General features: G+C 36.8%; 1 protein-coding gene across 1 annotated transcript in view; it reads left to right on the forward strand.

Moving 5' to 3' along the window:
* The first annotated feature begins 12,515 nt into the window (after window positions 1-12,515).
* The window catches only part of IQCH (IQ motif containing H), a 167,035-nt gene continuing 151,596 nt past the window's right edge, over window positions 12,516-27,954 (forward strand). The window contains exons 1-4 of the mRNA XM_036736582.1: window positions 12,516-12,630; window positions 19,738-19,869; window positions 20,323-20,420; window positions 22,859-23,054. Coding sequence (XP_036592477.1) covers window positions 12,516-12,630; window positions 19,738-19,869; window positions 20,323-20,420; window positions 22,859-23,054 — 541 coding nt within the window. The remainder of the gene's footprint in view (window positions 12,631-19,737; window positions 19,870-20,322; window positions 20,421-22,858; window positions 23,055-27,954) is intronic.

A 27,954-nucleotide genomic window follows, 5' to 3' on the forward strand; every position in this document is an offset into this window, starting at 1 on the left:
AGCATTATAGATGGATAATGAGTTGGGCCCAGAATTGAAGGAAAAGAATAGGCTCAATTGTTTTTTGAAAATTGTGTAGCACTGATCCCTGATATAAAACCCCAACTCTAGTATTTTTCTGATAGTAAAAGTAATATGGCGTATTTGTAAGAGGATTGGTTTTGGAGACAGGAAGAACTAAGTTCAAATCTTGCCTCTGATTATAACTGACTGTGTGACCCTGGGCAAAAGACCCTATCTCAAACAATGTCCTAGGACAGATATATGGGATTTCTCACTCCAGGAGATCACTCCTATACTGACAAATTACAGATCCTTCTTGTATTTATGTCTTTTACTAGTAATGCTATAAGGTTAGGAATAAACCAGTAAGTATTTATTAAGCACCTACTATGTGCCAGTCACAATGCTAGGTTCTGGGTATACAAAGATAAAAGTGGAAAAAAAAATCCTTAGCTTCAAGGAGTTTCTTTTCTAATGGAAGAGACAAGATGTACATATAGAAATATATGCAGAATAAATGCTAAATAAATATGAGGGAGTTAATACAAGGCAGTTTAGTAGGGAGGAATTGGCAATAGGGGAGAGAAAGGCATCATGTAAGAGGTGCTTTAGCTATATCTTAGACTATAAGTGAGATTCTGTGAACCAGAGGAAAGGAGGAAGTGCATTCTAGACATGGAGGGGATGGCCAGGACAAAACCAGAGAGGCTAGAGAAGGAATGTCATGTGTGAGGAACAGAAAGAAATAAAGGTTTACTAGAGAAGGGACATGGGAAGGAGAATAATATATAAAGGAGATTGGAAAGATAGGTTGAGGTTGAGTTGTGAAGGTCTATAAAAGCAAAACAGAATATTTTGTATTTGTGTTAAAGGCAATAGGGAGCCAACAGAGTTATTGAGGAAGGAGGTGACATGATCAGATCTGCGCTTAAGGGAAATTTTGAATCATTGACCACTTTATTCTTTAAAGAATCAAAATCGTAGGTGACCCAAAGGGCAATGGGAAAATTCACAGTGGGCTTCTATAGTCTTTAAGATCATTAGCCTCACTACCTGTACCTTATACTGTTTTGGGGGGAAGGAAAAAGGACATGGAGTGGAGAGGGTTACCACATGCTCTTCTATCCACCATGCTAGAGAGAGAAGACTGGCATCAGGGAAGGACTGTGTTCGTGTAGATTTTTCTCTATTGAAAACATTTCCCTCTCCCCTCCCCACCCCCCAGGCTATCTGGTAAAGTACAACTTTATCCTACACATGGACATTTAAGTGACAATTAGATGTGGAATTTTGGTCATTTGGTGCCAATTGCTTTTAATATACATTTTGACACATTACCAAATGTTTCCTCTTCAAGTTTAGAATACTTATCTTCCTAATACAAAAGCCTCTCATTTAGGGTAATGCTAGCCCTGTACATCTTCCACAGCCCAGAGTTATTCATTGATCACTAAATCCAGCAAACTATGGTAAGCTCTTTCAACTGCTTACACCCTCCCTTTGTCCTTTCCTGTTACTAGTTTTTGGTCCCCTTTCTTTTCCCTGAAGTTTTGATTCTGGCTTAGCCTGTGCTCTTGACTGCTTTCCTCATTTCATTGTGACACCTTTGTTTCCAGCCTTTCTTGGACTCTAGCAATGAAAACCTAGTGATGCTGACCTTTGCGTGGATCCATTCTGTCCCTGAACCTTTATGGACTTTCTCAATGAGTCCCAGCTCCTGATCCTTTCCTGACCTACAAATGTTCAGGTCGTCCTAGACTCACAGTATTTTATTCCAGTGTCCTGGAAGACTCGTGACTGCCCAACACTTAGAGAGTCCCACCCATGGCACTACCCTACCCCTGCTTAAACAGAATAATCCTATAACTTTTCAGGATCCTGTGAGGCCTGAGGCAAATCTACCCTCTCTCAGTCTCAGCTTATTTATTATTTAACTAGTGAGCAATATTTTTATCTATTTTTCTGGGAAGTTATGCGAATTAATTAATGTTTATAAAACAATTTGAATATGCATAATACTCCAAAAATGCCAGAGAATATCATCTTCACTGCTTTAGAAGCCCCAGTAATTCACAATCCACTATAGTATAGGTAAAAATAGTCTTCTTTTATGCTATAATTTCATACAATTTATGTAAAATGCATACAATATTTAAAATCTGAAGTCATTTAATAGCAGCAATTCATATTTCATAGCTATAATGAAACCATTTTTATTACTGTTGGAAAAAAATAATCAACTACTTCTTGGAATACTGGACTAGAAGACATATTTGTAGCAAGTTTTGAGATCCTTGCATGGCATATATGACTTAAAGAATTAATGATGAACCTGCTAATATTAGCTAATTTTTAAAAATTATCTTTGGCTTTAGACACTTTATTTCTCTTTTTTCTCATAACTGTAATCTTTCCTTCTCAAGGAATTTGCCTGTACAAAAGTTTCCTGAAGTCAAAAAATTCTCTGTCAAGAGATGGCACTTTTATATAGTGGTCATTAAGATAGAATAAATTTGTAAGAGCTCCCTTATTAATTGCCATGCTATCTTTGTAAAGTAGAAATCACTACATGTTAATTGGACTTAATTAGCTATTTTAAATTATGTAAACTCATGACAGTAGACAGTAGTAGTACAGTGTAAGCAATATAATTGGAGCTAATATTACTACATTATTAAAACATAATAAAATTTTTCTTAGTCTTATTTATTGTTTACATGTTGGAAAAACTGCGTTCACTGTAAAGGCAAAAGTGTTTTCTCAAAACAAATGTTTGCTTATTTAGGTACAACTTCAGAAGATAGTCAAAGGGACCACTGTTAAAAGCCTCAGTGTTTTGCCATCTCACCGAATGAATCCCTACCTCACACCTTTACCTATCCTTGAAAAAGATGCAAAGAAAGGTCAGTGACCCATATATCAGATTTGTAATATAGCAGAAAGAGCTCTTAACCAGGTATTAGAAGAACCAACTTTGGTATCCAGCTCTGCTGCTAAATAGTTGTGTAATCTTGGGCAAATTATTGGGCTCCAGTCATTCTGGCCTTCAGTTTCCTATCAATTCACATGGTTTGAATTATCTAGCATTTCTATGCTGATGACTCCTGTGTACGTATCATCAGCCATAGCCTTTTCATGAGTTCCAGGCCTGCATCACCATGTGCTTTTTTGGACATTTTATTTTATGTTATTTTTGGAGCCAAACAGGGTTAAATGATTTGCCCAGGGTCATACAGCTAAGTAAGTATCCGAGGTCAGATTTGCACTCAGGTCCTCTTGACTTCAGGACCAGTGATCTATCCACTGTACCACCTAGTTGCTCACTCCTGACTGGGTGAGGCAGTGGTCAGAAGCAAAAACTTTTGAGGAGAGACAGGGTGAAAGGAGAGGGAGAAAGATAAATAGGGGGAAAAGCAGAATGGAGGGAAATACACAGTAATCATAACTGTAAATGTGAATGGGATAAATTCACCCATAAAAAGCAGATAGCAGAGTGGATTAACAACCAGAATCCTATAATATGTTGTTTACAAGAAACACACTTAAAGGAGAGAGACACACACAAAGAGTAAGGGTAAAGGGCTGAAGCAAAGTCTATTCTGCTTCAGGTGAAGTAAAAAAAAAGCGGGTAACAATCATGATCTCAGATAAAGCAAAAGCAAAAGCAGATCTAATTAAAAGAGATAAGCAGGGAAATTACATTTTGCTGAAAGGTACCATAGGTAATGTCATAATATCCATACTAAACATATATATACCAAATGGTATAGCATCCAAATTCTGGAGGTAGAAAGTAAAACTATACTAGTGGGGGAACCTCAACTTTCCCTTCTCAGAATTAGATAAATCTAACCAAAAAATAAACAAGAAAAAAGTTAAGGAGACAAATAGAATTTTTAAAAACTTATATGATAGAACTCTGGAGAAAACTGGATGGGAATAGAAAGGAATATGTATTTCTTCAGCAGTACATGGCACTTATATAAAAATTGCCCATGTATTATGGCATAAAAACTTCACAATCAAATGCAGAAAAGCAGAAATATTAAATCATCCTTTTCAGATCATAATACAATAAAAATTACATTCAACAAAGGCATGGAAACAGATTAAAAATGAACTGGAAGTGAAATAATCTAATCCTAAGGAATAAGTGTATCAAAGAACAAATCATAGAAATAATGGTTTCCTGAAAGAGAATGACAGCAATGAGGCAATATACAAAAGTTATGGCATACAGAAAATTTATATCTCTAAATGCTTACATCAATAAAATAGAGAAAGAGCAGATAAATGAATTGGGCATGCAATTAAAAAACTAGAAAAAGAACCAATTAAAAATCCCCAATTAAAAACCAAATTAGATATCCTGAAAAATCAAAGGCAAGATTAATGAAATTGAAAGTAAGAAAGCCATTAACCTAATAAATAATACAAGGAGCTGGTTTTATTTAAAAAACCAATAAAATAGATAAACCATTGGTTAATCTGATTTTTTTTAAAAGGAAGAAATCCAAATTGCCAGTATCAAAAATGAAAAGGGTTAATTCATTACCAGTGAAGATGAAATTAAGGAAATTATTAAGAGCTATTTTGCCCAATTATATGCCAAGAAATCTAACAAGCTAAGTGAAATGGAAGAATATTTGCTTAAATATAAATTTCCCAGATTAACAAAATAGAAAATCAAAGACTTAAATAACATTATCTTAGAAAAATAAATTGAACAAGTCATCAGTGAGCTCCCTAAGAAAAAATCCCCAGGACATGATGATTTCACAAGTGAATACTACCAAACATTTAAAGAAAAATAATTCTAATACTATATAAACTATTTGGGAAAATAGGCAAAGAAAGAGTCCTATAAAATTCATTTTATGGCACAGATATGGTGCTGATACCTAAACCAGGATGAGCAAAAACAGAGAAAGAAAACTACAGAACAATTTTACTAATGACTGTTGATGCAAAAAATTTAAATAAAATACTAGCAATGAGATTACAGCAACATATAAATATCCTATGCTATGCCCAGGTGGGATTTATACCAGGAATAAAGGACTGGTTCAATATTGGGAAAACTATCAACATAATTGACCATATCAGTAACAAAAACAGTAAAAATCACATTATTATCTCAATAGATGCAGAAAAAGCTTTTTGACAAAATACAACACGCATTCCTATTTTTAAAAAATGATTGAAAGCATAGGATAAATTAAGCTTTCCTCAAAATGATAAATAGTGTCTATCTAAAACTATCAGCAAACGTTATCTGTAATGGAGATAAGCTAGAAGCCTTCCTAATAAGATCAGGGTGAAGCAAGGATGCCCACTTTTACCACTATTATTCAATATTGTACTAGAAATGCTAGCTATAGCATAAAAGAAGAAAAAAATCAAAGGAATTTGAATGGGCAATGAGGAAGCAAAGCTATCACTCTTTGCAAATGATATAAATTGTATACTTGAAAGATCATAGAGAATCAACTAAAAAACTAGTTGAAATAATTAGCAGAGTTGCAGGATATAAACTAAACCCATACAAATCATCAGCATTTCCATATATTACTAACAAAGTCCAGCAGTGAGAGATAGAAAGAGAAATTCTATTTGGAATAACTGTATACCATATAAAGTACTTGGGAGTCTACCTACCAAGATAAACCCAGAAACTATATGAACACAATTGCAAAACACTTCACACAAAGTCAGATCTAAACAATTAGAAAAATTTTAATTGCTCATGGTGGGCCAGGCCAAGATAATACAAATGACCCTTCTACCTAAGTTAATCTACTTATTCGGTGCCATGCCAATCAAACTACCAAAATGTTATTTTGTAGAGCTAGAGAAAATAATAGCAGAATTAATTTTGAGGAACAGAAGGCCAAGATATCAAGAGAATCAATGAAAAAGTAAATGTGAAGGTAGGTGGCTTAGCCATATTACCAAGCAGTAATCATCAAAACAATGTGGTACTGGTAAGAAATAGAATGGTGAATCAATGGAATAGATTAGGTACACAATACATAGTAATAAATGACCACAGTAATTTAGTGTTTGATAAAACCAAAAATCCAAGCTTTGGGGACAGAACTCACTACTTGACAAAAATTGCTAGGAAAATTGGAAAGAAGTTTGGCAGAAACTAGATATAGACCAATTATCTCACACCATATACCAAGTTAAGGTCAAAATGGATATGTGATTCAGACATAAAGGGTGATAGCATAAGCAAATTAGAGGAGTATGGAAGAGTTTACCTGTCAGATCTCTGGATAAGGGAAGAATTTATGACCAAGCAAGAGAGAGAGAGCATTATCAGAAGTAAAATGGATAATTTTGATTACAATAAATTAAAAAGTTATTATACAAACAAAACCAATGCAGCAAAGATTAGAAGGAAAGCAGAAAACTTTGGGGAGGAAGGGGGTGGCAGCAAGTTTCTCTGATAAAGGTCTCATAGGTCTCTTATATAGAAAATCAAGTCAAATTTATAAGAGTACAAATCATTCCCCAATTAATTAATGGTCAAGGGATATGGACAGGCAGTTTTCAGACAAAGGAATCAAAGCTATGTATAGTCAAATGAAAAAATGCTCTAAATTTAGAGAAATGCAAATCTAAGAAACTCTAAGGTCCTACCTCCCACCTATCAGATTGACTAATATGACAGAAAACGAAAATGACAAATGTTGGAGGAGATGTGGAAAATTGGGACACTAACACATGGTTGGTGGAGTTGTGAATTGATCCAGCCATTCTGGAGAACAATTTGAAACATGCTCAAAATGCTATAAAACTGTGCATACCTTTTGACACAGAAACACAATGACTAGGTCTATATCCCAAAGGGGTTTAAAAAAAGGAAAAGGACCCAAATGAACAAAACTTTTTATAGCAGCTCTTTTTGTGGTGGCAAAGAACTAGAAATTGAGGAGATGCCCATCAATTGGGAAATGGCTAAATAAGTTGTGGTATGTGGTTGTGAGGGAATACTATTGTGCTATAAGAAAGGGTGAGTAGGGACCTTGCAGAAAAAAATCCTGGAAAGACTTGCATGTCAAGTGGTTTCTAACTCTCTCAAATCTGCTCAAATTCACTTTTTAGAGGTATCTGACAACTTGTGAGAGAGCTCCAGTAAGATGCTGTTTTCACACGGCCATATTGGCTCCGCAAAAAGATTGCAGCAACTTATGAGGAGAATAATACACTACGACCAGTAAGATTTATTCCAGGAATGTAAGGCTGGTTCAATATTAGGAAAACTATCAGCATAATTGATCATATCAATAACAAAACTAGCAGAAACCATATGATTATCTCAATAGATGCAGAAAACGCTTTTGACAAAATGCAACACCCATTCCTATTAAAAACACTAGAAAGCATAGGAATAAATGGAGTCTTCCTTAAAATTATAAATAGCATCTATCTAAAACCATCAGCAAGCATTATATGTAATGGGGATAAGCTAGATGCATTCCCAATAAGATCAGGAGTGAAACAAGAATGTCCATTATCACCTCTATTATTCAATTTGGTACTAGAAATGTTAGCTTTAGCAGTAAGAGAAGAAAAAGAAATTGAAGGAATTAGAATAAGCAAAAAGGAAACTAAATTATCACTTTTTGCAGATGATATGATGATTTACTTAGAGAATCCTAGAGATTCAAGTAAAAAACTACTTGAAATAATAAACAACTTTAGCAAAGTTGCAGGATATAAAATAAACCCACGTAAGTCCTTTGCATTTCTATATTACTAACAAAGCCCAGCAGCAAGAGGTAGAAAGAGAGATTCCATTTAAAGTTACTGTAGATACTATAAAATATTTGGGAGTCTACCTACCAAGACAAACCCAGGGCCTATATGAACACAATTATGAAACACTTCTCACACAAATAAAGTCAGATCTAATTAAATGGAATAACATCAGTTGCTCAGGGTTAGGCCGAGCTAATATAATAAAAATGACAATTTTACCTAAATTAATTTACTTATTTAGTGCCATACCAATAGAACTACCAAAAAATTATTTTATAGAGCTGGAAAAAATAATAACAAAATTCATCTGGAAGAACAAAAAGTCCAGAATATCAAGGGAATTAATGAAAAGAAATGCTAGGGAAGGTGGCCTAGCCATACCAGATATCAAACTGTACTACAAAGCAGCAGTCCTCAAAACTACCTGATATTGGCTAAGAAACAGTGGTAGATCAGTGGAATAGGTTAGGTACAGAAGATGCAGAAGTCACTGACTATAGCAATCTACTCTTTGATAAATCCAAAGAATCCAGCTTCTGGGTTAAGAATTCACTATTTCAAAAAAACTGCTGAGAAAATTGGAAAATAGTACGGCAGAAACTGGGCATAGACCAATATCTTATACCATATATCAAAATAAAGTCAAAATGGGTACATGATTTAGGAATAAAGGCTGATACTGTAAGCAATTTGGGAGAGCAAGGAATAGTTTACCTGTCAGATTTATGGGAAAGGGAAGAATTCATGACCCAAGAAGAGATAGAGAGCATTATAAAATGCAGAATGGATAATTTTGATTATGCTAAACTGAAAAGTTTTTGCATAAACAAAGCCAATGCAACAAAGATTAGGAGGGAAGCAGAAAATTGGGAGAAAATCTTTACAGCCAGTGTCTCTGATAGAGGCCTCATCTCTAAAATATACAGGGAACTGAGCCATATTTATAGTTATACAAGTCATTCCCCAACTGATAAATGGTCAAAGGATATGAACAGGCAGTTTTCAGAGGAAGAAATTAAAGCTATCTATAGGCATATGAAAAAATGCTCTAATCACTATTGATTAGAGAAATGCAAATCAAAACAACTCTTAGGTACCACATCTCTCCTGCCAGACTGGCTAACATGACAAAACAGGAAAATGATAAATGCTGGAGAGGATGTGGGAAAATTGAAACATTAATACATTGTTGGTGGAGTTGTGAACAGATCCAGACATTTTGGAGAGCAATTTGGAACTATGCCCAAAGGGCTATAAAAATGTGCATACCCTCTGACCCAGCAATACCACTCTTGGGGCTATATCCCAAAGAGATCACACAATTGGGAAAGGGACATGTATGTACAAAAATATTTATAGCTGCTCTTTTTGTGGTGGCAAAGAATTGGAAATCAAGGGGATGCCCATCAATTGGGGAATGGATGAACAAGTTGTGGTATATGAATGTAATGGAATACTATTGTGCTATAAGAAATGGGAATGATACAGACTTCATAATAACCTGGAAAGATCTACATGATATGATGCTGAGTGAGAAGAGCAGAACCAGGAAAACATTATACACAACCACAGACATATGGATTGTGTGATGACTAGTTTTGATAGACTTGCCTCTCCTCAGCAATACAAGGCTCAAAGACAGCTCCAAAGGACTCATGATGGAAAAAACTAGCTACATCCTAAGAAAGAAATGTGGAATCTGAATGCAGATTGAGGCAAACTATTTGCTCTCTCTCTCTTTTTTTTTTGGTTTTGTTTCTTCTCTCTCATGATTCATTCCATTGGTCATAAATCTTCTTTGCAATTTGACTATTGTGAAAATAGGTTTAATGTGAAGGTTTATGTAGAATCTATATCAGACTGCATGCTGCCTTGGCAGGAAGGAGGGAGGGGAGGGAAGGGAAGAAAATTTGAAACTCAAGAACATGTAAAACTAAGTGTTGTAAACTAAAAATAAATAAATCTAATTTAAAAAATTAAAAAAATAGAAAAAAAAGACTTACATGAACTGATGCAAAGTAAGGTGAGCAGAATCAAGAGAGCATTGTACACAGTAACAGCAATGTTATACAATGATCAACTGTGAATGACTTAGCTGGTCTCAACAATACAATGATTTAAGACAATTCCAAAGGACTCGTGATGAAAAATGCTATCCACTTCCAGAGAAAGACCTGATGGAGTCTGAATGCAGACAGAAGCATACTTTTTTTTGTCTTTTTTTTCTTCACAACATGACTAATATGGAAATATATTTGCATTGCTACACACGTATGACTTACTCATTGCCTTCTTAATGAGGGAGGGGGAGAGGAAGAGATAGAAAGAATTTGGAACTCAAAATTTAAAAACAAGGATGTTAAAAATTTTTATATGTAATTGGGAAAAAATAAAATATTTTTACAAATGCTTGTTGAATTGAATTGAATTGAACCACTACAGATTATCTTATATACTCTCAGTTAGGCTTCCAATGCACATCGACAGTTCTTCTGCCCTCCCTTCCTTAACACCCTCTCTCATTCCTCAATCTGTTCAAACCATTTTCTTCTCTCTTCTTCTCCACTATCAAATTCTCTCCACTCTACGGATATCCTAGATGACTAAACCTCTAACTTCATTGAGAAGTCAGAGACTCACTTCTATGTTCCCCCTCAGTTTCCTACCATTTTCTCAAAACATCTAAGAATCATCCTCTACTGCCTCTTTCCCATTGATCCCGGAAGAAAGAGGATATTTTTATTACTCACAAAGGCTAATCCTTGCACTTTCATTTTTGGTTCCATGGCTCCTTACCACCTCCTAGACCTTGCTCCAAAAATTGATCTGTTTCTCTCAGATCTTCTAGCTTTTTCCTTTCTGTTCTCAAATACCCACCGGTCTTCCTTTTAACTTTAAAAAAAAATCCTTCTCTTTATCCTTCTACCTCATTTAGCTACCACCCCCATCTCTCTCCTCCCATTCATTTGGAAAAGTTGTCTATACACAATTGCTTAGTATGCCCTGTCTCTTTGACAATCTTGGCTTCATGATTCTTCCCTCATCATTATAATCTTGGTCTGGAATCTGCCCTGCCATTCTGCTAGAATGCTCAGTCTTCCAGTGACATCCTAGAAAGGCCAAATCCAATAGCCTTTTTTCAGTTAACATTTTGTTGACCTCTCTGTAGCATCCAACACTGTTAATCACTTGTCAAGAAATTCTCTTTTCTTCAGAAATAAGATTTTCTTCTTTACTCCAAAAGCACTTTCTCTATATCCTTTGCTGGCTTTGCATCCTCTTCCTGATCCCTTACTGTGGATATTCTGCTAGTATCTATGCTTTCCCAGCTTCAATGGATCATAGGCTTAGACTCGAAAGGAATGTTAGGTGTTGTGGAGGTTAACTCCCGTGTTTTATAGATGAGGAAACTGGAGATCAGAGAGTTTGGATGACTTGCCTGGGGTCACACAGCTTGTAAGGTAAGATTTACCTTACAAAGTTTACCTAACAAATCTTGTAAGGTAAGATCTGACCTTAGTTCTTCCTGCATTCTCTTTCTTCTGTCCCCCTAGACAAGGCTATGCACTCCAATTCAGTTAACACATCTGTGCAGTTAATTGAAATGCATATCTACAACCAGCAAACATTTCTTAAGCACCTCCTGTGTTCCAAGAACTGTGCTAAGGACAAAAGGACAAAAATGGAAAAGGACTTTACATTCTATCAGGGGAGACACCGTGTACAAATATAAGTATGTACAAAATACAAAGATAAATTTGAAAGGAAGGCACTAGTAGTGAGGGGAATCCAAAAAGACCCTCTAGAGGCAGGTGGTATTTGACCTGAGGTTTGAAGGGAGCTAGACATTCTAAGAGGTGGATGGGGAGGAAGAACAATGTTTGAAGGATGGAGGGGAAGGTGCAGTTAGGAGATGGAATGTCCAGAGAGAAAGCTTGCTGAAATGGAAAGAACATTGTATTTGGAGTGGGAAAACCTGAATTTTAATCCCGTGTGACCTTGGCCTTTCAGGGCCTTAGTTTCCTCATGTATAAAATGAGTTCAAAGTCCTCTTCTAGTTTTAAATTCTATGACATGCTCTTAGCATATCAAATTGAATCTCTGAGTGCTTTTCTCTATAGAAACATTATAAAATATGACAAGTTTTAGAACAGAAATGTGTGTATGTATGTATGTTAAAGAGATATTTGTGGGCTGGGCTATTGACAAACCACTATGTTAAAATATGTCCTAAGTTCCAATCAACCTCCATACCAACACATTTTTAGAACCCAGCCTGGAGTTACCTCTGTGAAAGAATGCCAAGATTCAGACCTAAGCCTTAGATCCCACTGACCTAAGATCAACTTCCAAGATTCTTAACAGAGACTTTTCTCTTCACAGGTTCCAATGGAACCTTACCTAGTATACCAGGACTCTCTTGCGTTGTAAATTACCCTTTAATTTTTAATTTCACTTTTACCCTAAAATCAGTACAAAACCTGAATGATTCATGTAGCTATTTTTTCTTGGATTGAAATGATTCAAAGTGATCTATGTAATTTTATAAAAGGAAATATTATATTATACTTGTGTGTCTAGAAACTCTAGAGAAAGACTTTTAGAATTTCTAGAACTCACGGAAAAATTAATGAGATAATGTGTGTTAAGTGTTTTGCAAATCTTAAAGCATTAGCTACTATTATTATTATTATTATGAAATCAATTCATGTTCTGTCATACATTTTAAAGGTATTTTGAGTATGATTCAACGAGGACTGATCCCACCAGCAGCAAAGATTACTTTTGAAACGCCACCTGTTATACCTAAAACTGCTTTCTTTCATTCTTTTAAACCACCTAAGACCAAAACCGTAGGTGAGTATTATTATTATCTATGTGCAGTTAGGGGAGTAAATAAATTAACTTTCAGGAAAAAAATAAAATACTTGTACTTAGCTAATATCTTCAGTGTTTAAACAGGGAGGTTTTTTTCAGAACTTATGAGAAAATCAGAGGGCAATTTTAATGACTTTAGGCTGCAACTTACTGAATAAAAATCTCCATCATCATCATCAACTCTATTCAATTCATTAAATGTGTTAATTGTTGACTCTAAGCAAAGCTCTGTACGGCGCCTTTTGAAGACTACAATCCTTAGATGAAACTTAGTCCTTGTAGTGAAGAGAATATGAAATGCACACAAATAATAAAATAAAGCAAATTTTTATTAACACAAAATTAAACACTGATATAAACAGAGGTACAAGTAAAATACCACATGAGGGGAGTTAGGTCATTACTGAGATACATGGGAGCAAGGAGGGAGAATCAGCTAAAGTTTCTTGAAATAGATTGCTTTTGATTCAGATGTCATAGGCTATGTAAGAATTAAAAGGTGGAGTACCGAATGCATATATTTGAGGCACAAGGAACAGCCTAAGTAAAAACATGGAGGCAGGAAAACATGGGACATGTATAGGAGATTATAAGTATTCTAGTTTGTTTGCAGTATAAGACTAGAAAGTGGAGAGTATGATAGACAATAGTGTGATGTTAGGAAGTTTGTCCTAATGTGGTAATCAGGTGGTAACGAGGACCTAGTGTCCTAAAGTGGTAATTAAGGTGGTAATGAGGACCTATTGCAAAATGATCACCAGGGAAGTAAAGAGTAAAGGAAAGATATAAGAGATATTTCAGTGGTAGAATCAACAGTACTTGGTAACTGACAATATAAGAAGTGAGGGAGAGCAAAGAGTCAATGGTAACATGAAGGTTTCAACCACTTGTAATTAGACTTGTTCTGTTTGGCCAAGAGGACAGATCAGAAGTAATAGGTAGAAGTTGTAAAGAAGCCAATTTAGGTGAAATGTCAGGAAAACTTCCTAACCATTATAGCTAAGTCACCCAAGGTAGACTGGGCTGCCTTGGGAGCTAGCAGATTGTCCTTCCTTGGAGAAGTTTTCAAGCAGTGTCTGAATGACCGCTTGACCAGGTACACTACAGTGGGGATTCCTTTGGCATATGTTTTGGACTAGATGACCACTAAGTTTCCTTCCAACTCTCAAATTTTGTGATTCTGAGATGGGGTGAATAGTGAAGTCAGAAGGAGGAGGAGTTTTGGGGGAAAGGATAATAAACTTGGATTTTATAACAAGATTGAGGTTCCAATAGGACATCTCAAAAGAAAGATCCTATAATCTGTTTAAGTGTCTGTAGCAGGGACACTGAAGGAGACCTACAGACATGTTCAGATATCCCGAATCCTAAAGGAAATCCTTTCTTTTTTCTCTTTCTTTGGACTAGGAGTCATACAACCTTGGTAAAATCACCGACTCTCTCTTCCCCTCAATTTCTTCATATGCAAGGTGATAATACTTGCCCTAACTATCCTGTGGAACTGTTGTGAAGGTCAAATGAGATACTGTCTATGAATGTACTTCCAAAATTGCAGTTCTACACAAACATAAGGTTTTATTATTATTATAGCTGACATTTACATGTCTTTGCAAACTCCTTCACATTCCTTTTAATTATTACACTGTTTAGCACTCATGCTGCCAGATGGAAATGTCTTGTTGTTTTTGATGTATTTTCTTGATGTCAATGGAATTTCTCAGTCACCTATTGTTATTGAGTGACATGTTGATTTTGATATTGATCATGCAAAATGAGACCATAATAAATTGTAATTTGGTTGGGGGACAGGACCATTGAAAAGGTGAGGTAGCAAGAAGTTATTGTAGTTGGCTTACTTTTGCATGCTTACGTGAACTCCCAAATAACTTTTTCATAACATGGCAGATTGGGGTATAGTCATATGTGTTCAGTTATTCAATGAAACTCTCCATATGTAGCTGACTATTCTGTCAGTTGTGTGCTAGGGGAGTAATTTGGAAAATATTATTATTGTTTCTAATCTCGTTTTGTACTTTGAAGATGCTGGTGTGCATTACTTCAATTCTCAGTCTGCCACACAGCTATAGGAATCTGTATTGTTTTTGTTATATATGTAGTGAACTAACTTTTAAATTTCACAAATAAAACTTGAAGGTTTGTGAACCTGATTTTTATTGCAATATAAGTGATCAGGATTAGGCTTGAGCCTCTCATTTGTGCAGTTAAACTGATAACTGACTGGATACATAGATCTCATCTCATGTCAATTTTGGTTCCCAAGATCTAGAGAGAACAAAAAAGAACCTTCAATGGATTGCTATGTTTGTTTAAGAAATATATCATGGATTCCATCCAAATCTAAACATACTGTATAATATTCAAAACCAAAATGTACCATAAGCTAAAAACCTATTTTGCATATGTACAACTACCTACCAAACCCTCAGAAACTTGGAATCTGGATAAAGAAGATGAAAATGATGGTCCAGATTTTTATGATGAAGCCTGTACAACAAAATAGGAGACCAGTGAAGTGGTGATCCCCCATTTGAAGTCATCTTTTACTCTTCAGACAGTCAATTAATAGGTCAAGCAGAATTAAGTGACTTTGCTTGTGATCCTAACTTATCCCAAAAGTAAGCTGAATTCTTGGTTTAAAAGGATGGAATATTCAACAAGAGGGCACCAAAATGTCTTCAAAATATGAAACTTCTCTTAAGAAACACACACACACACGCACACACACATATATATATGTATATATATAATATATATATATATATATATTCTTCACATATCTGTAGAGATCTGAAAGTGACTGCTCTTTTACTTGGATGAGAACTTGAGCATACCAAATACTACAGTTTTATTTGCAAACAAAACAAACTTCAATAAGAAAACTAGAAACTCAAATTAAATAATTGATTCCAAGGGGGAATGGAGTGGGTGGGCTTTGAGAAGGAACATGCTGCAGCAGTGGGGAAGAGAGAATAACAGAAATGGGACACAACAAACATTCTCAGGATCCTGGTGGCATTAGGAGGAAAGTGAGGGTGGAAAGTTGAGGCTAGAAACAGAATTAGGAGAAATTGGCACAGAGGTTGTTTATCTGAAGCCCTGAGCAGAGTGTAGAGAGAGAGAACAAAGGATCAAGGCCTTAGGGCAGACCAAGACTAGTCCTAGACAAAGCTGTAAAGTAGTTCAAATTTGTCCCCTCTTTATACTCTTTCCTTCTCTCCTGGCAAGGAATGACTAACTTTCTCATATCCCGTGCTCTACTCCTTCTAATCTCTTCTAAAATCTTAATAAAGCTAAGTTAATCAGGAAAAAGGGCTCCTCTCAGGGATCTTTTCATATCAATACAGAACTCTTAAAGAGAAAAGCCTTTCAGATTGAAAAGAATGAAACTTGGATGACAGAACAACAGGCAGCAGGATTGATATTCGGGGAAATATGCCCAACACTCCCACAAGTCACACTGTGCAGGTGGCTACCTATTGGTAACGTCAGTCCTGGGGCATACCCACATTCAGGGAGAAGCGTGTCCTGGGAGGAGTTAAAGAATGAAACAAAGAAATAGCATTCATGAAAATAGAAGGAAAACCACAGAGTGTGATGTCTAGAACTCAAGGGAAGGCGGAGTTTTGAGAAGGAAAAGATGCCCTGCCTACAGTATTAAATGTGGCTGACAGGTCGAGGAAGATGAAGACTGAGAAAAGTCTTTGGATTTAGTGATGTGGGCACCTTCAGCACTGTAGTTTTGGTAAGTTGGTGGCATGAAAACTGATTTGTAGAGACATAAGGAGGCAATGAGCACTGAGGAAAGTAAAAGAAAGATAGCATTTGAGAAGTGTGGCAGCAAAGGTTAAGTTAGTCAACAAACATTTATTATTTGCTAGGTATAACTGCTTGGTATACAACGAAAGACAAAAATAACCTCTGCCAGAGAGGTTGTTTATTAAAAGTTTTGCTAGAAGGAATTAGCTTATATATTTCTAATGGCCATATGAATTGCATATAAAACAAACACATAATCTTGATCAATATCAGTCAGCTCCTTTGAATATCTAAATGGAACAAAAAATGTAATAAGAAAATGGTGAAGAGATAAAACAGAAACTTCACTTAGGCAAGGAATTCTTTTCTACATCTTTCATTTTGACCATTGGCAATAGTAATGATGGAACTTTGGTCCATATCTGGTACAAAGAAAGAGAAGCCTTGGTCTACTAGGGCAACCTTATATGCTACTGAGCAATAGAAAGGTGTGTGTTCTGTGCCAACGACTGACAAGTGTGTAGTTGTGCTTCATCTAATGCAATAGCTACATTCTTGAAAAGTCACATATACATTGAATTCTATTATAAATAATCTGTGGGGGCTGCCAATGGGAGTTAAAGGAAGTCTGTAGTATAACTTTTTGTAAAGGTAACAATTTCCCTCTAATATTCCACTTTAAAAAACCCAGATTTTTCATGCATGGCATATTCTTAAAGATGGGTAGCTTTGCATTTTAATATGGCTTATGCAGTCCCCATTAATTTCTACAGCCTAACATCTTTCTATTTGAAGTCAATGACAGGAGATATTTTACTCCCTTGATACAGAAAAACCTGAAAATGCCCTGTCTGTGGTTGATATAGATACAGTTAACCTCTCAAAATCAAGAAATGTGGCAGTGAAGGTTCCTGCAGTAACAAGCGACAGAGCTCCATCTTTATCCAGGATCTCTTTCTCATCACTTTTGAAAACACAGCCGATAACAAAACAGAAAAAGACCACTCGAGTTAAAACTAAAATTGAGGTATTTATATTTTTATTTCTACATAAAGAGAAAATCTTTCAGATCATAGTTTTCACAACTTATTTCTTGGTTGAATGCATAAATTTGTTCTTATAGCTGTTAAGTTTCATGCATTGGTATATGGATTTTGAACTGCTCGCTTGCATTTTGTTTTGAAAATATTCTAAGGAACTAATGAAATATTTTCATTGGTCTTTAAAAACAAACATAGGAAGGAAATTTAAAGTACTTCGAATTGTTCGTAGAATAATTTTTGTTTTGTTCCACAGAGGAGTAAGGTAAATTCTCTATTGCAAAATGGAAAGACGTCTGCTTGTTTGTAACCTATTAGAGCTGAACAAGTATTTATATCTGTTTTAATATGGTAATCTGGTCTTACCAGTTTATATTTCTGGATCAGATACAAACTTGTGATAATTAGGACTTTTTTTACATAGAAAGAGGACAGCTGGCATGATTGTGGTTTCTCGTTCTGTCATTTTACAGCTGTGTCCTGTAAAAAGACCCTGCACACTAGTAGCATGGAAGACCTTACTTAATCCCACTGAATCTACAAACAGGATTCTTCTCCGTCTTCCTCAAACCTTTATCTTCTGATTCCTCAAATTTTTTTCTGAGATTTTTCACTCTCTCAGCTTCTGTGGTGTGATTTCCCCTTAAGAAATTTTCTGCCTGTTTATGTATCAGGGTATCATGTGATGCTGCAGTTGCCATGGCAAATATTTGTGTTTCATGAAAAATGTGTGTTAAAAATCAATGTAAATGGCCAAATCCCAAGACAGACGTGCCTTCAGGCCAATGTTTCTTATGTACCATTACTGTTTCAAACTCAGCTGTTTAACAGGCTGTGAGAGGGCTATAGGCTAGATGTGCACAAAGACCGTAAGAAGAGCACGAGAAGCACCTGTTTTTACTCCCATCCTATTCAAGCACAAATCCTAGTGTGTAATGGGAACCCAATCTACAGGTAATGCAAATATTGTGACTGGATTTGGGTTGTGTTGTTGCCTGACACTCGCTCCCCCACCCGCAAACTTGACAAAATGGTGACAGGGAGCTGTTTTCTTGCTGCTAATTAGCCTTAGCCTTACTTTCCCCTGCTGTTGAGTTCACATAGCTTTTGTTTACCGCTAGAAGCAGTAGGATTTCAAGCTATTCCCTGTGGCCCCAAATTGGTACCACATCTTTGAACTGGCTCTTCTATCCTAAATGTAGTCTCTAAATCTTCTCTGAGTTGTACTTAGGATGTGGAAATTTTAAAAGCTAGCAGACCTAGTGCTCATGCCTGTTCCAACATACTGGAACATATTGAAATGATACAATGAGGGCCGGTTCTCACCTTTGGGGATGGTTGATAAAAACTCTGTTCTTCCACATATCTTTTTCTAAAATTCCTCAAGAACTAGGACACTTGCCTCCTATTTAAAGTATGTTCACTTTATCCAACCCTCCGCTGTCTTACTTCAGACCAAAAAGGACCCTTAGCAAGTGGATCGTTTGTGTCCTGTTGTATAAAAGGCTTCTGACTATTAACTCCTGCCTGCATAGAAAGACAGAGCAGGCGGGCACAGCAGGAGAACCATTGGAAAACTCTGTGTGTTGTATTTGTTTTGCAGAATTGCCCATGAGAGTCATTTTGATTTAGACTGTGGCTCATTCTGCATTGTAGGGAAGAAACAGATGTCTGGGGTCAAGAGGGCAGTTTCAAATAAAGGTCTGTAATTTGTGTGACTAGTTAAAATTTGGAGTCTGTCGCCTGATGTCACCTCCTTTAAAATACACTCTTGCTTCAGGGCAGAAGTAACGATAGCATGTTTGACAGCTGGAGACCTCAACAATAGTTCTCTGGCCCTATGCACATGGGATGATAGGATCACATATATATATATATATATATATATATATATATATATATATATATGATACATATAATCAAATCATTCTTAAGAAAATGTGTAGTTCATCTAAAATATATTTCACCTTTTCTTTCTAGAACACCTGGATCATCTTCCTAGTCTTCAGTCAGAAAGCAGATCTGGTTGATTCTGAAAAGTTTAGCCTGGTCATGTGAGATTCTGGCCTTTATCCCTAAGATTCAAAAATCAAAGCTCATTTTTTTTCAGAAAAGGAAATAATTGATACAAATAATTTCAATGTTCCCTGCTCTTCCTCTTTCCTTCACCCTCCCCTAAGTGCTTCTCCTTTGTTCTAGAATCTCAGGAGTCTTGATTCCCAATAGGTTATTTCAAATGAAATAATAACTGCTATTTGTGCTCTTTTAGGGATGCCCAATGCTTCTTCTTTTATGACTTTCACCTTTATAGCTCTGCTGCCACTGACTGCTTTTAAGCTGACAGATCAAAGCACTCAGGAACAGCAGCATGAGCAATCTCTGGCAGATACAAACCAACCAGGTAAGGATGAGAAGATTTTCTATGGTATTGGAGATTGGCTCGGCCCTACCCTTATTTTCATGATGAATAAAGAACAAGAATCAAGGGCGCTGCTTTGTTCGCAACTCTGCATCTACATGTTAATAGCACACTGTTCTGAGAAGGAAATGGACATTACATCTGACCCACCCTGCTCTTCTCAGTAGTAACTTGTAGGATCATTTGGATATTGGGTATAAGGCTGGCTGAATTCCACCAAATAGAGCCTTTTTTTCTGGAGAGTGGAGAGAAATTTGACATGGACTCAAGCATATGGACTTTCCAGGAGACTTCTTAGCTCAGAACAAACATGCAAATCCATCCAAACCAACTTATATAAGTTGAGGCTATGAATCTTAACAGTGACCTAGAAACAAACAAAAAGCAAGCATTCCTTCAAATAGAATGGAATTAGGTAACTTCTTTTGGACCTAGGTGGACCTGCATTGACACAAGGCCCCGAAGGCCTCCAAGCTCCAAACCAAGAAGAGAAAGAAGGAGAAGAAAGTGCTGCCATTTACCAGGAAGAGAGAGTAAAGGGAGAGAACAACTCAAGGAAGGAAACAGATTGCAAAAGACCTCAGGTCCTTAAGACTTACCCACTCAGAACTTGTGGTCTCATCAGGTTTGGTGTTATTCATTACCTTCATTTTTTTTCTGCAATCTTAGATTCACAGATCTCGAAATGAAAGGGACCTTGAGGTCAATGAGTCATAGAATCATAGATTTAGAGCTGGAAGGGAATTTAGAGACCATCTAATCCAACCCCCTGCTTTTATAAGTGAGAAGCTAAGGTCCTAGGAAGAGCAGTCCCAAAGATCACACAGGTACTAAGCGGCAGACTGAGATTTGAACTCAGGTCCAAGTTCAGCACCCTTTCCTCTGGACCCTGTTGTCTCCCTTTATAGCTCCCTCCTTAATACTCCTTGAGGATTTGAGGTAATCATCACACTTTTCCCCCAATACAAGTTCTGTGCTGGATCTGAGGGCAAGTAAAGATGCAAGAAGTCCAACCCTATTAATAATAGAAAACCACCTCCTCAACCCACTCCCATGATTCATTGCAACATTACCCCTCTTCTAAGACCTGTTGTTCTGACAGTAATTAAGTAAGAGAAAGATCAGTTATTATGACCCCATTCCAAGGAGCTAGAATGTAATTAGGTATCTTTTGTAATTACAATATTGCAAGGCAATTGTAAAGCTAAACAAGCAATCTCCTATCACAAGAAAAGCAAGGGAAGCCTGTTGTTTGGGGTAGGAGGGAATGTTTTATTCAAAGATGAAAGTTGAATCTTTTTCAAGTTGGAGCAGCAACTTTTTTTTTGCTTCCATCTCCTCTGTGGAGAAGAATAATGTCTAGGTTTGAAAAGGTGAAAAATAAAAAATAAAAATGGTTAAGAGGTTGAAAGGCAGTGTGGGGTACTGGATAGAGTACTGGGCTTGAAGTCAGAAACACTGGGGATCAAATCCCACCTTTGACATTTACTGGCTGTGAGACCATGGGTAAATCACTTTATCTCTCTGAGCCTCAGTTTCCTCATCAATAAAATGCTGAAAATAATGCATGTAGTATCTACTGAATAGGGTTGTTCTGGTATTCACATGTCATAACATATTTAAAGTACTTTGAAAACCTTAAAATACTATGTAAAGGTCAATTATTACTAAGCCCCAAAGTATTAATTAATGGTTTGATGTTAACCTGTCAGATCTTTATTGTCATGGCATAGAGTCCTATCTTCAGTCTTGTTCTGTTCAATGATTTAAAAGATATAGATAGTATAATTATCAACTCTCATAATTATGTGTAACTCAAAGGGATGTTTTACACTTTAGATGATAGCATCAGCATCCCAAGAAACAGGCCAGAATGTTAGACTGAATCTAACAAGATGACATTGAATATAGATAAAGGTAAATTCCTCTTCATGAAAACAATGACAACTGGACTAATGCAAGACAGAGGATGTATGGGTAGATAACAGCTCATGTGAAAAATGCCGAGGGTTTTAGTCAACAGAAGACTGCTTGTGAATCAGTGGGCTTCAAAAAAGCTGATGCAATCTTGGACCAGATTAACAGAGATATTGTTTTCAGAACAGGGAAGAGTGCATTAACAGAACTTTGTACTGGTTAGACCATAGCTCAAAGATCATGTTCATTTATGAAGTGAAATTTTCCAAGGTACTTTGACAAACTGGAGCACATCCAAAGAAGGGGACCAGGATGATGAGATGAATGAATAACATGTCCTTATGTATAAAATAAGAGGTCTGGAATAGATGGCCTATGGCCTATTAAGCTCTATATATCTATGACCCTCTGATCCTGTATTCAGAGGTTTTTAAAATGTTTTGTGTCATGATCCCTTTCAGCAGCCAGGTGAAACCTATGGATCCCTTCTCAGAAAATTGTTCTTAAATGAGTAAAATCAAACACATAGTATTAAAAAAGGAAACCATTTATATTAAAATACTATTGTCAAAATATTTTTACAAGTAATTTTTTAAAGATACCAAGTTAAGAACATTTGGGTTTACACCATTTAAGGACCATTTGAATAAGGTAATGATGTTGAGCTTTGAGAAAAGAAGACTTCGGGGAGTTGAATATTTTAAGGGCTGTCATCTGGAATTCAAATTGGATTTATTATATGTGGCTCCAAAGACCAACGGGTAGAAACAACAGGCAGGCAGATTTTGAATCAATAAGAAGGAAGAAAGAATTCCAGATGAATCAGAGCCGTATAAAAATAGAATAAGGTACTTTGTGAGGTTCTGAGTTCCATATAACTGCAACTACTAGAATCCACAATTTGGGAATATTTTAAAGTTGATTCACATGTTATTAAGTAGACTAGAAGATTTCTGAAGTTTTTTTCCAGTTCGGACCTTCTAAGATCCTGTGATTCTATAATTCATCTCTTTATCAGAGTAATGGGGAAAAAAAGGTATTTTCAGAAGAATAGGTTATCTCCCACTCCCACTCATCACTGCTACCAAGGCGACTACCACCATCACCATCAATCAGTATTTCATTTTTTCCTTCCAAACAAGGAAATATTTATGCACTAACAGTGTTCATCAGTGTCACAGAGGATATCTTATTCTATGCAAAGTCCAAAGAAAAGAAGGATTTTCTCTATCACCAGAAAGGTTCCCCAAGTACATCTTTTTTTGTACTACATGTTGTTGATTTCATCTAGCTCTGGAACACTAAAAGGCCTACTTAGTCACAGTCAAGCAAAAGAAATAGACTGTGCATCCATACTACAAAGTGGCAAAACATCTGTATGTCAAAGTGGATAAAAATGTGTTTTGTTCATACATGGCAGTACATTGAGTGAGTTTATTCAGACTAACGGAAACATCTTAAACCGATGGACAGTGAGCTGGGCTCAGCACTAAATAAGAGGAAGAAGTCAGGCCAGATAACATTTGGGAAACCACACGGTACTTTCAATGATACCAAGCTCCTTGTTGCCACATTAGAAGTCCATCTAATTCATGTTACTATTCTCTTAGTGATACTATATATCTGTGAATCATGGACTATCACAGTCTCAAGAACATCAAACCTACAAGTGACCCAAAGGACCGTGGGGTCACTATCCACTCATGGAGAGAAGAGGCAAGCAACAACATCACTAGTGACGACTCGCGTGCAAGAACAGGTATAAAGGAGATCATCTAACACAGGTAAGGCCAGAAAGGATGGACCAGATCTATAGCAAGAATGAAGGATGCCAGCTGTGCAGCCTGAGTGTCCTTGGAAAATCAAAAGAAACAAGGACGGTCTTTAGGGGATTAGGCAGAACCCATACGGGGGATTTATGGAAAAACATAGACAAAAATTTCTCAGGATGAGAAGGTGTGGATGGGTAGCTAATTTCATTGGTGTAGGTATAGGGAACACCCCTCCTATTACCCCAATGAGATTGGGATTTAGTGAACTACTGAAGTATAAATATCTGCCTTTATTCTTTCCACATCATATGTTCTTCATTTATCAAAACCATTGACATCATTGTCATAGAATTTCAGAATGGAAAGCAACCATGGAGATCATTTAATCCAACTCCCTCACTTTATAGATGAAGACACAGAAGCCTACCCAAAGAGATTAAGCAATTGGGCACCCGATTACTTTGTGGCAGAAGTAGGACAATCTCCAAATCATTTTATCCCCAGGTCTGTCTTCTTTCTAATCTTCCATAGCATCACCTTTCTGAAAACTATGGAGTGAATTTGACAACTCAAGACTAAAAACAAGCGTCTGGCAGGACAGATGAAGAGAAAGGGGAAAGCATATGGATGTAGGAGATCTTCCCAGGGATGAAAGGTCTTAGCTGGGACTTCATTAAAGGAGAATCTGGGATTGCCCTCCCAAGGATGCATGATGGGTGGAAGAAAGACTGAAAAAAGGAAGTGGAACCTGTACTTCAGCAAGTGTGGCAAGAAACATCAGGGAAATTGGTTTATTCCTAACAAATATGCCGTGTAAACCACAATTCTGGATTGCCCAAGTCAAAAATTCCTAAAGGCTTCTCTGATGGAAAAGGACTTTTCATGGATTCCCTATAACCCTGCTCCAAAGATCCTTGGATGATATTCATACTTATTACTGAAAGGATCTAGTCTGGGGTTCATATATTTATGACACCCATATCCCTAATTTCCTGCCCCCCTTATTTAGCCTCTGCCAAGATAATTAGATCCATAGTTTAGCATCTGCTCCCTCTTTGCCTTTTTACTCCTGTCCACCATACCCTCTGGACCACAATAGCTTATTTTCTGGGATTTATTCATAAGGAGAAAGAGTCCATATAAATTTACGAATAATACATCAAGGCAAGGTAATTGGCAATACATGTTAAAGAATACTAGTCCAAGACTTCAAGGTAACGATATTATTTAAGCTTTCATCTCACAGCAGTGGCTTAGGCTTATCTTAACCCATGATTCTGCTTAGTCTCCCCATCATACCATGGTGTTGGGCAACTTCCTAGAGTTCCCCACCCCAAGAATGGTACTTTATGTCCCAAAATGCCACCCCACAAGTCTAGATAGCACTAAACATTTTGGGTTGAACTCATTTGCCCAAAATACAGCACTTGGTTCACTCTCAGCCAATCAGGAAAAAAACAAAAACAAATTTAATCCCTCTTCCACATAATAGCTCTTCACATTTGTGAAGGCAGCTATCATGTGCCTCTGCATCTTCTGTTCTTTAGGCTAAACACATCCAGTGCCTTCAATGAATCTTTGTATATGTCATGATCTGGAAATCCTTCACCATCCAGATTGCCATTCCTCTGTACTTGTCCAGCTTAGCAATGCCCTTCTTAAAATGTTGTAGCCACAAATGAGCACAATGTCCCAGATGGGGTATAACCAAAGCAGAGAGCGGGACTATCACCAGTCTGTTCCTGGACCTTCATCTCAACGCAAACGAAGATCACATAAATATTTCTCAGCTTCCATTTCACACTTGCCCTTCACTCAAACTCCTAGAAGCGTTTCCACTGCCACTCATTTCATTCAGTTTACTTGTCATTGGGCAGTTAGGAGCTATGACTTTTATTGCAGTGAAAAAACAGGAGACCCTTTCCTATGTACAGTAATGCTTCATTTATCAGACCTCATTGGAGAATGTGCTTTTGCATACAAATGAATCTGCAGATAACTGAAGCTCACTTCTTCAAGTGCTAAAACTTTTTTTTTTCATCTTAACTACTTTTTCAGTTAATCTTTCTCACATATATTGCACACTTCACTGCACTCTTATTCAGCTGTTACCAAGTGTAATTTAATTTCTTTATCACCCTGGGCAGTAATACAGTTTTCTGCTTTTTAGTTTTTCTGTCTCTGCTGTCCATATCCGCTTTCATTTCTCCTGATGTCATTGTGCTTTCCCCTAACGCTTCCTCCTATCTAGCTGTATACTAGAGACAGCTGGGAAAACAAATAATCAGGTTGGTTGTATGGCAAAGAACTGATTCAGGCTTGGGTGGAGGGCCTAACAAGGAATATGTATGAGCTTTAGAGAAAGACTCTGTGACTGATATTTCAAACCCTTTGAAAATTTACTTCTGGGTTCACTCATAGCTAAGGCCTGCAGGATGAGGGTAGCATAATGGGTAGAGTGCTGGGCCTGGGCTTAGGAAAATCTGAGTTCAAGTCCTGCCTCAGAACTTACCAGCTGTGTGACCCTGGGCAAGTCACTTAACCCCGTTTGCCTCAGTTTCCTCATCTGTAAATGAACTGGAGAAGGAAATGGCAAACCATTCTAGTATCTCTGCCAAGAAAACCCCAAATGGGGTCACTAAGAGTTGCACACAACTGAAAAACAACTAAATAGCAACATGTTAGGTATTATGCTAAGGGATGGGTATACAAAGAAAAGCAAAAACCAGGTCCCTCATCTCTGGGAGCTTACATTCTAATGTGGGAAACGACATGCAAAAAAATTATACATATAAGATAGATTCTGTGAAACTGGAATATTATCTCACAGGGAAGGCTCTGTGGGTGGGGGGGAGTGGCTGTATTCTTCTGCGTGTATTTGTGGGAAAGTGCACTCCAAATTATGAGAGGGAGGTGTTTTGTAACTACTGTTATTAGCATCGTACAGTGAAAAGAGCACTGACTTTTGAGTGAGGGGATATGGCTTGGAATCCTCTGATATTTACTATCTGTGTGACTTTGGATAATTCACTTAACATCCCTGGGCCTTGATTTCCTCATTTGTAAAATGAGAAGTTTGGATTAGATGACATCTGAGGTCCTTTCCAGCTCTAGTTTAATATTCCCATGATCTCATACTGTGGCTGTGAGATTGGAATGAGTGTCTTTAGTAAGAGCTAATTATTAATATGAGGCTCAGTGGTGGGGGCTCAGCAACAGCAGTAAGAACAACTACCCACAGGGTTGCCCGTAGAAGCCAAGGGTAGCAGCAGCTGTTCTTTCTGTATGGGGACCCAGCCTACTAACAACCTATGAGTGGGAGGTGGAGAACAACCCGGGGGAAGAGGGAGAGCTATTATACATTATTTTGAAACACTTAAGGTAGAACTTCTTTTAATTAATTTCTTAAGAAGAGTGTCTAAAGACAGTTCATTTTACACTAAAAATGGAATTTCTACACTTTTTATTATCCACAATTATAATTTTGAATTATTTGTTTTTGGTTGACCCTAACAATTTATCAACATAGTGGGCACAGACAACTTTGTCTTGGTATGCTCATCATTATTAAGAAAAAGAAAACCATGTTTGCAAAGCATTTTGCAAACTTTAAAATGGTATATAAATGTTAACTATTACTATTGATGGAAAGGACCTCAAAGTCTATCTAATCCAGCTCCTTTATTTTATAGGAGAGAAAATTGAGATGCAGGGAAATTGTGACAAGTTCCCAGGCTCACACAAGTGTCTGTGGCAGGATTTGAACTCAAATCTTCCTGACTTCTGGTCCAGAGCTCTATTTACCATACTTACCTAATTGCCATGGTCATATGAATCATTCTTACTCCAGGTTGCCTTTTGGTATAGAAGGAATGAGAGTGAATGCTGACCCCAAATATAGGGTAAGGCTTATGCCAGCTAAACATTTTCAGTCTCTTATGTCCTCATTATGTAAATCCCCTTCCTCTTTTCAGGCAATTCTATGGCTAAATAGCTAAATAGCTAAGATAGTTGAAAGTTTTGAGTCAAACATCATGTATAACCTTAGGCTCAACCTCCTTGGGCCTAAGGTCCCTAATGTGTAAAATAAAAAGGTGGGTTGGGTTAATGGATCTTCACAGCTCCTAGTTCTAACATTCTATGATTCTATGTCATATCTGGTCAGTAAACAGGAATCATTTTTTAAGAGCACAAGACTAGTATGGGTTTGTGCTGTCTTACTAAACTGAGTCCATTTTTTGTCTTTTCCCAAAAGATTAAACAGAGTTCAGATCTCAAGTCAGATAGAGGAATGGACATTGAAATAGAAAAAAAATGTGAGGAATGGACATTGAAGTAGGAAAAAAAAATGTGAGGTTGATTTTTTCTTTTAGACAGA

Source organism: Trichosurus vulpecula, chromosome 8, assembly GCF_011100635.1.
Source record: "Trichosurus vulpecula isolate mTriVul1 chromosome 8, mTriVul1.pri, whole genome shotgun sequence".
Lineage (NCBI taxonomy): Eukaryota > Metazoa > Chordata > Mammalia > Diprotodontia > Phalangeridae > Trichosurus > Trichosurus vulpecula.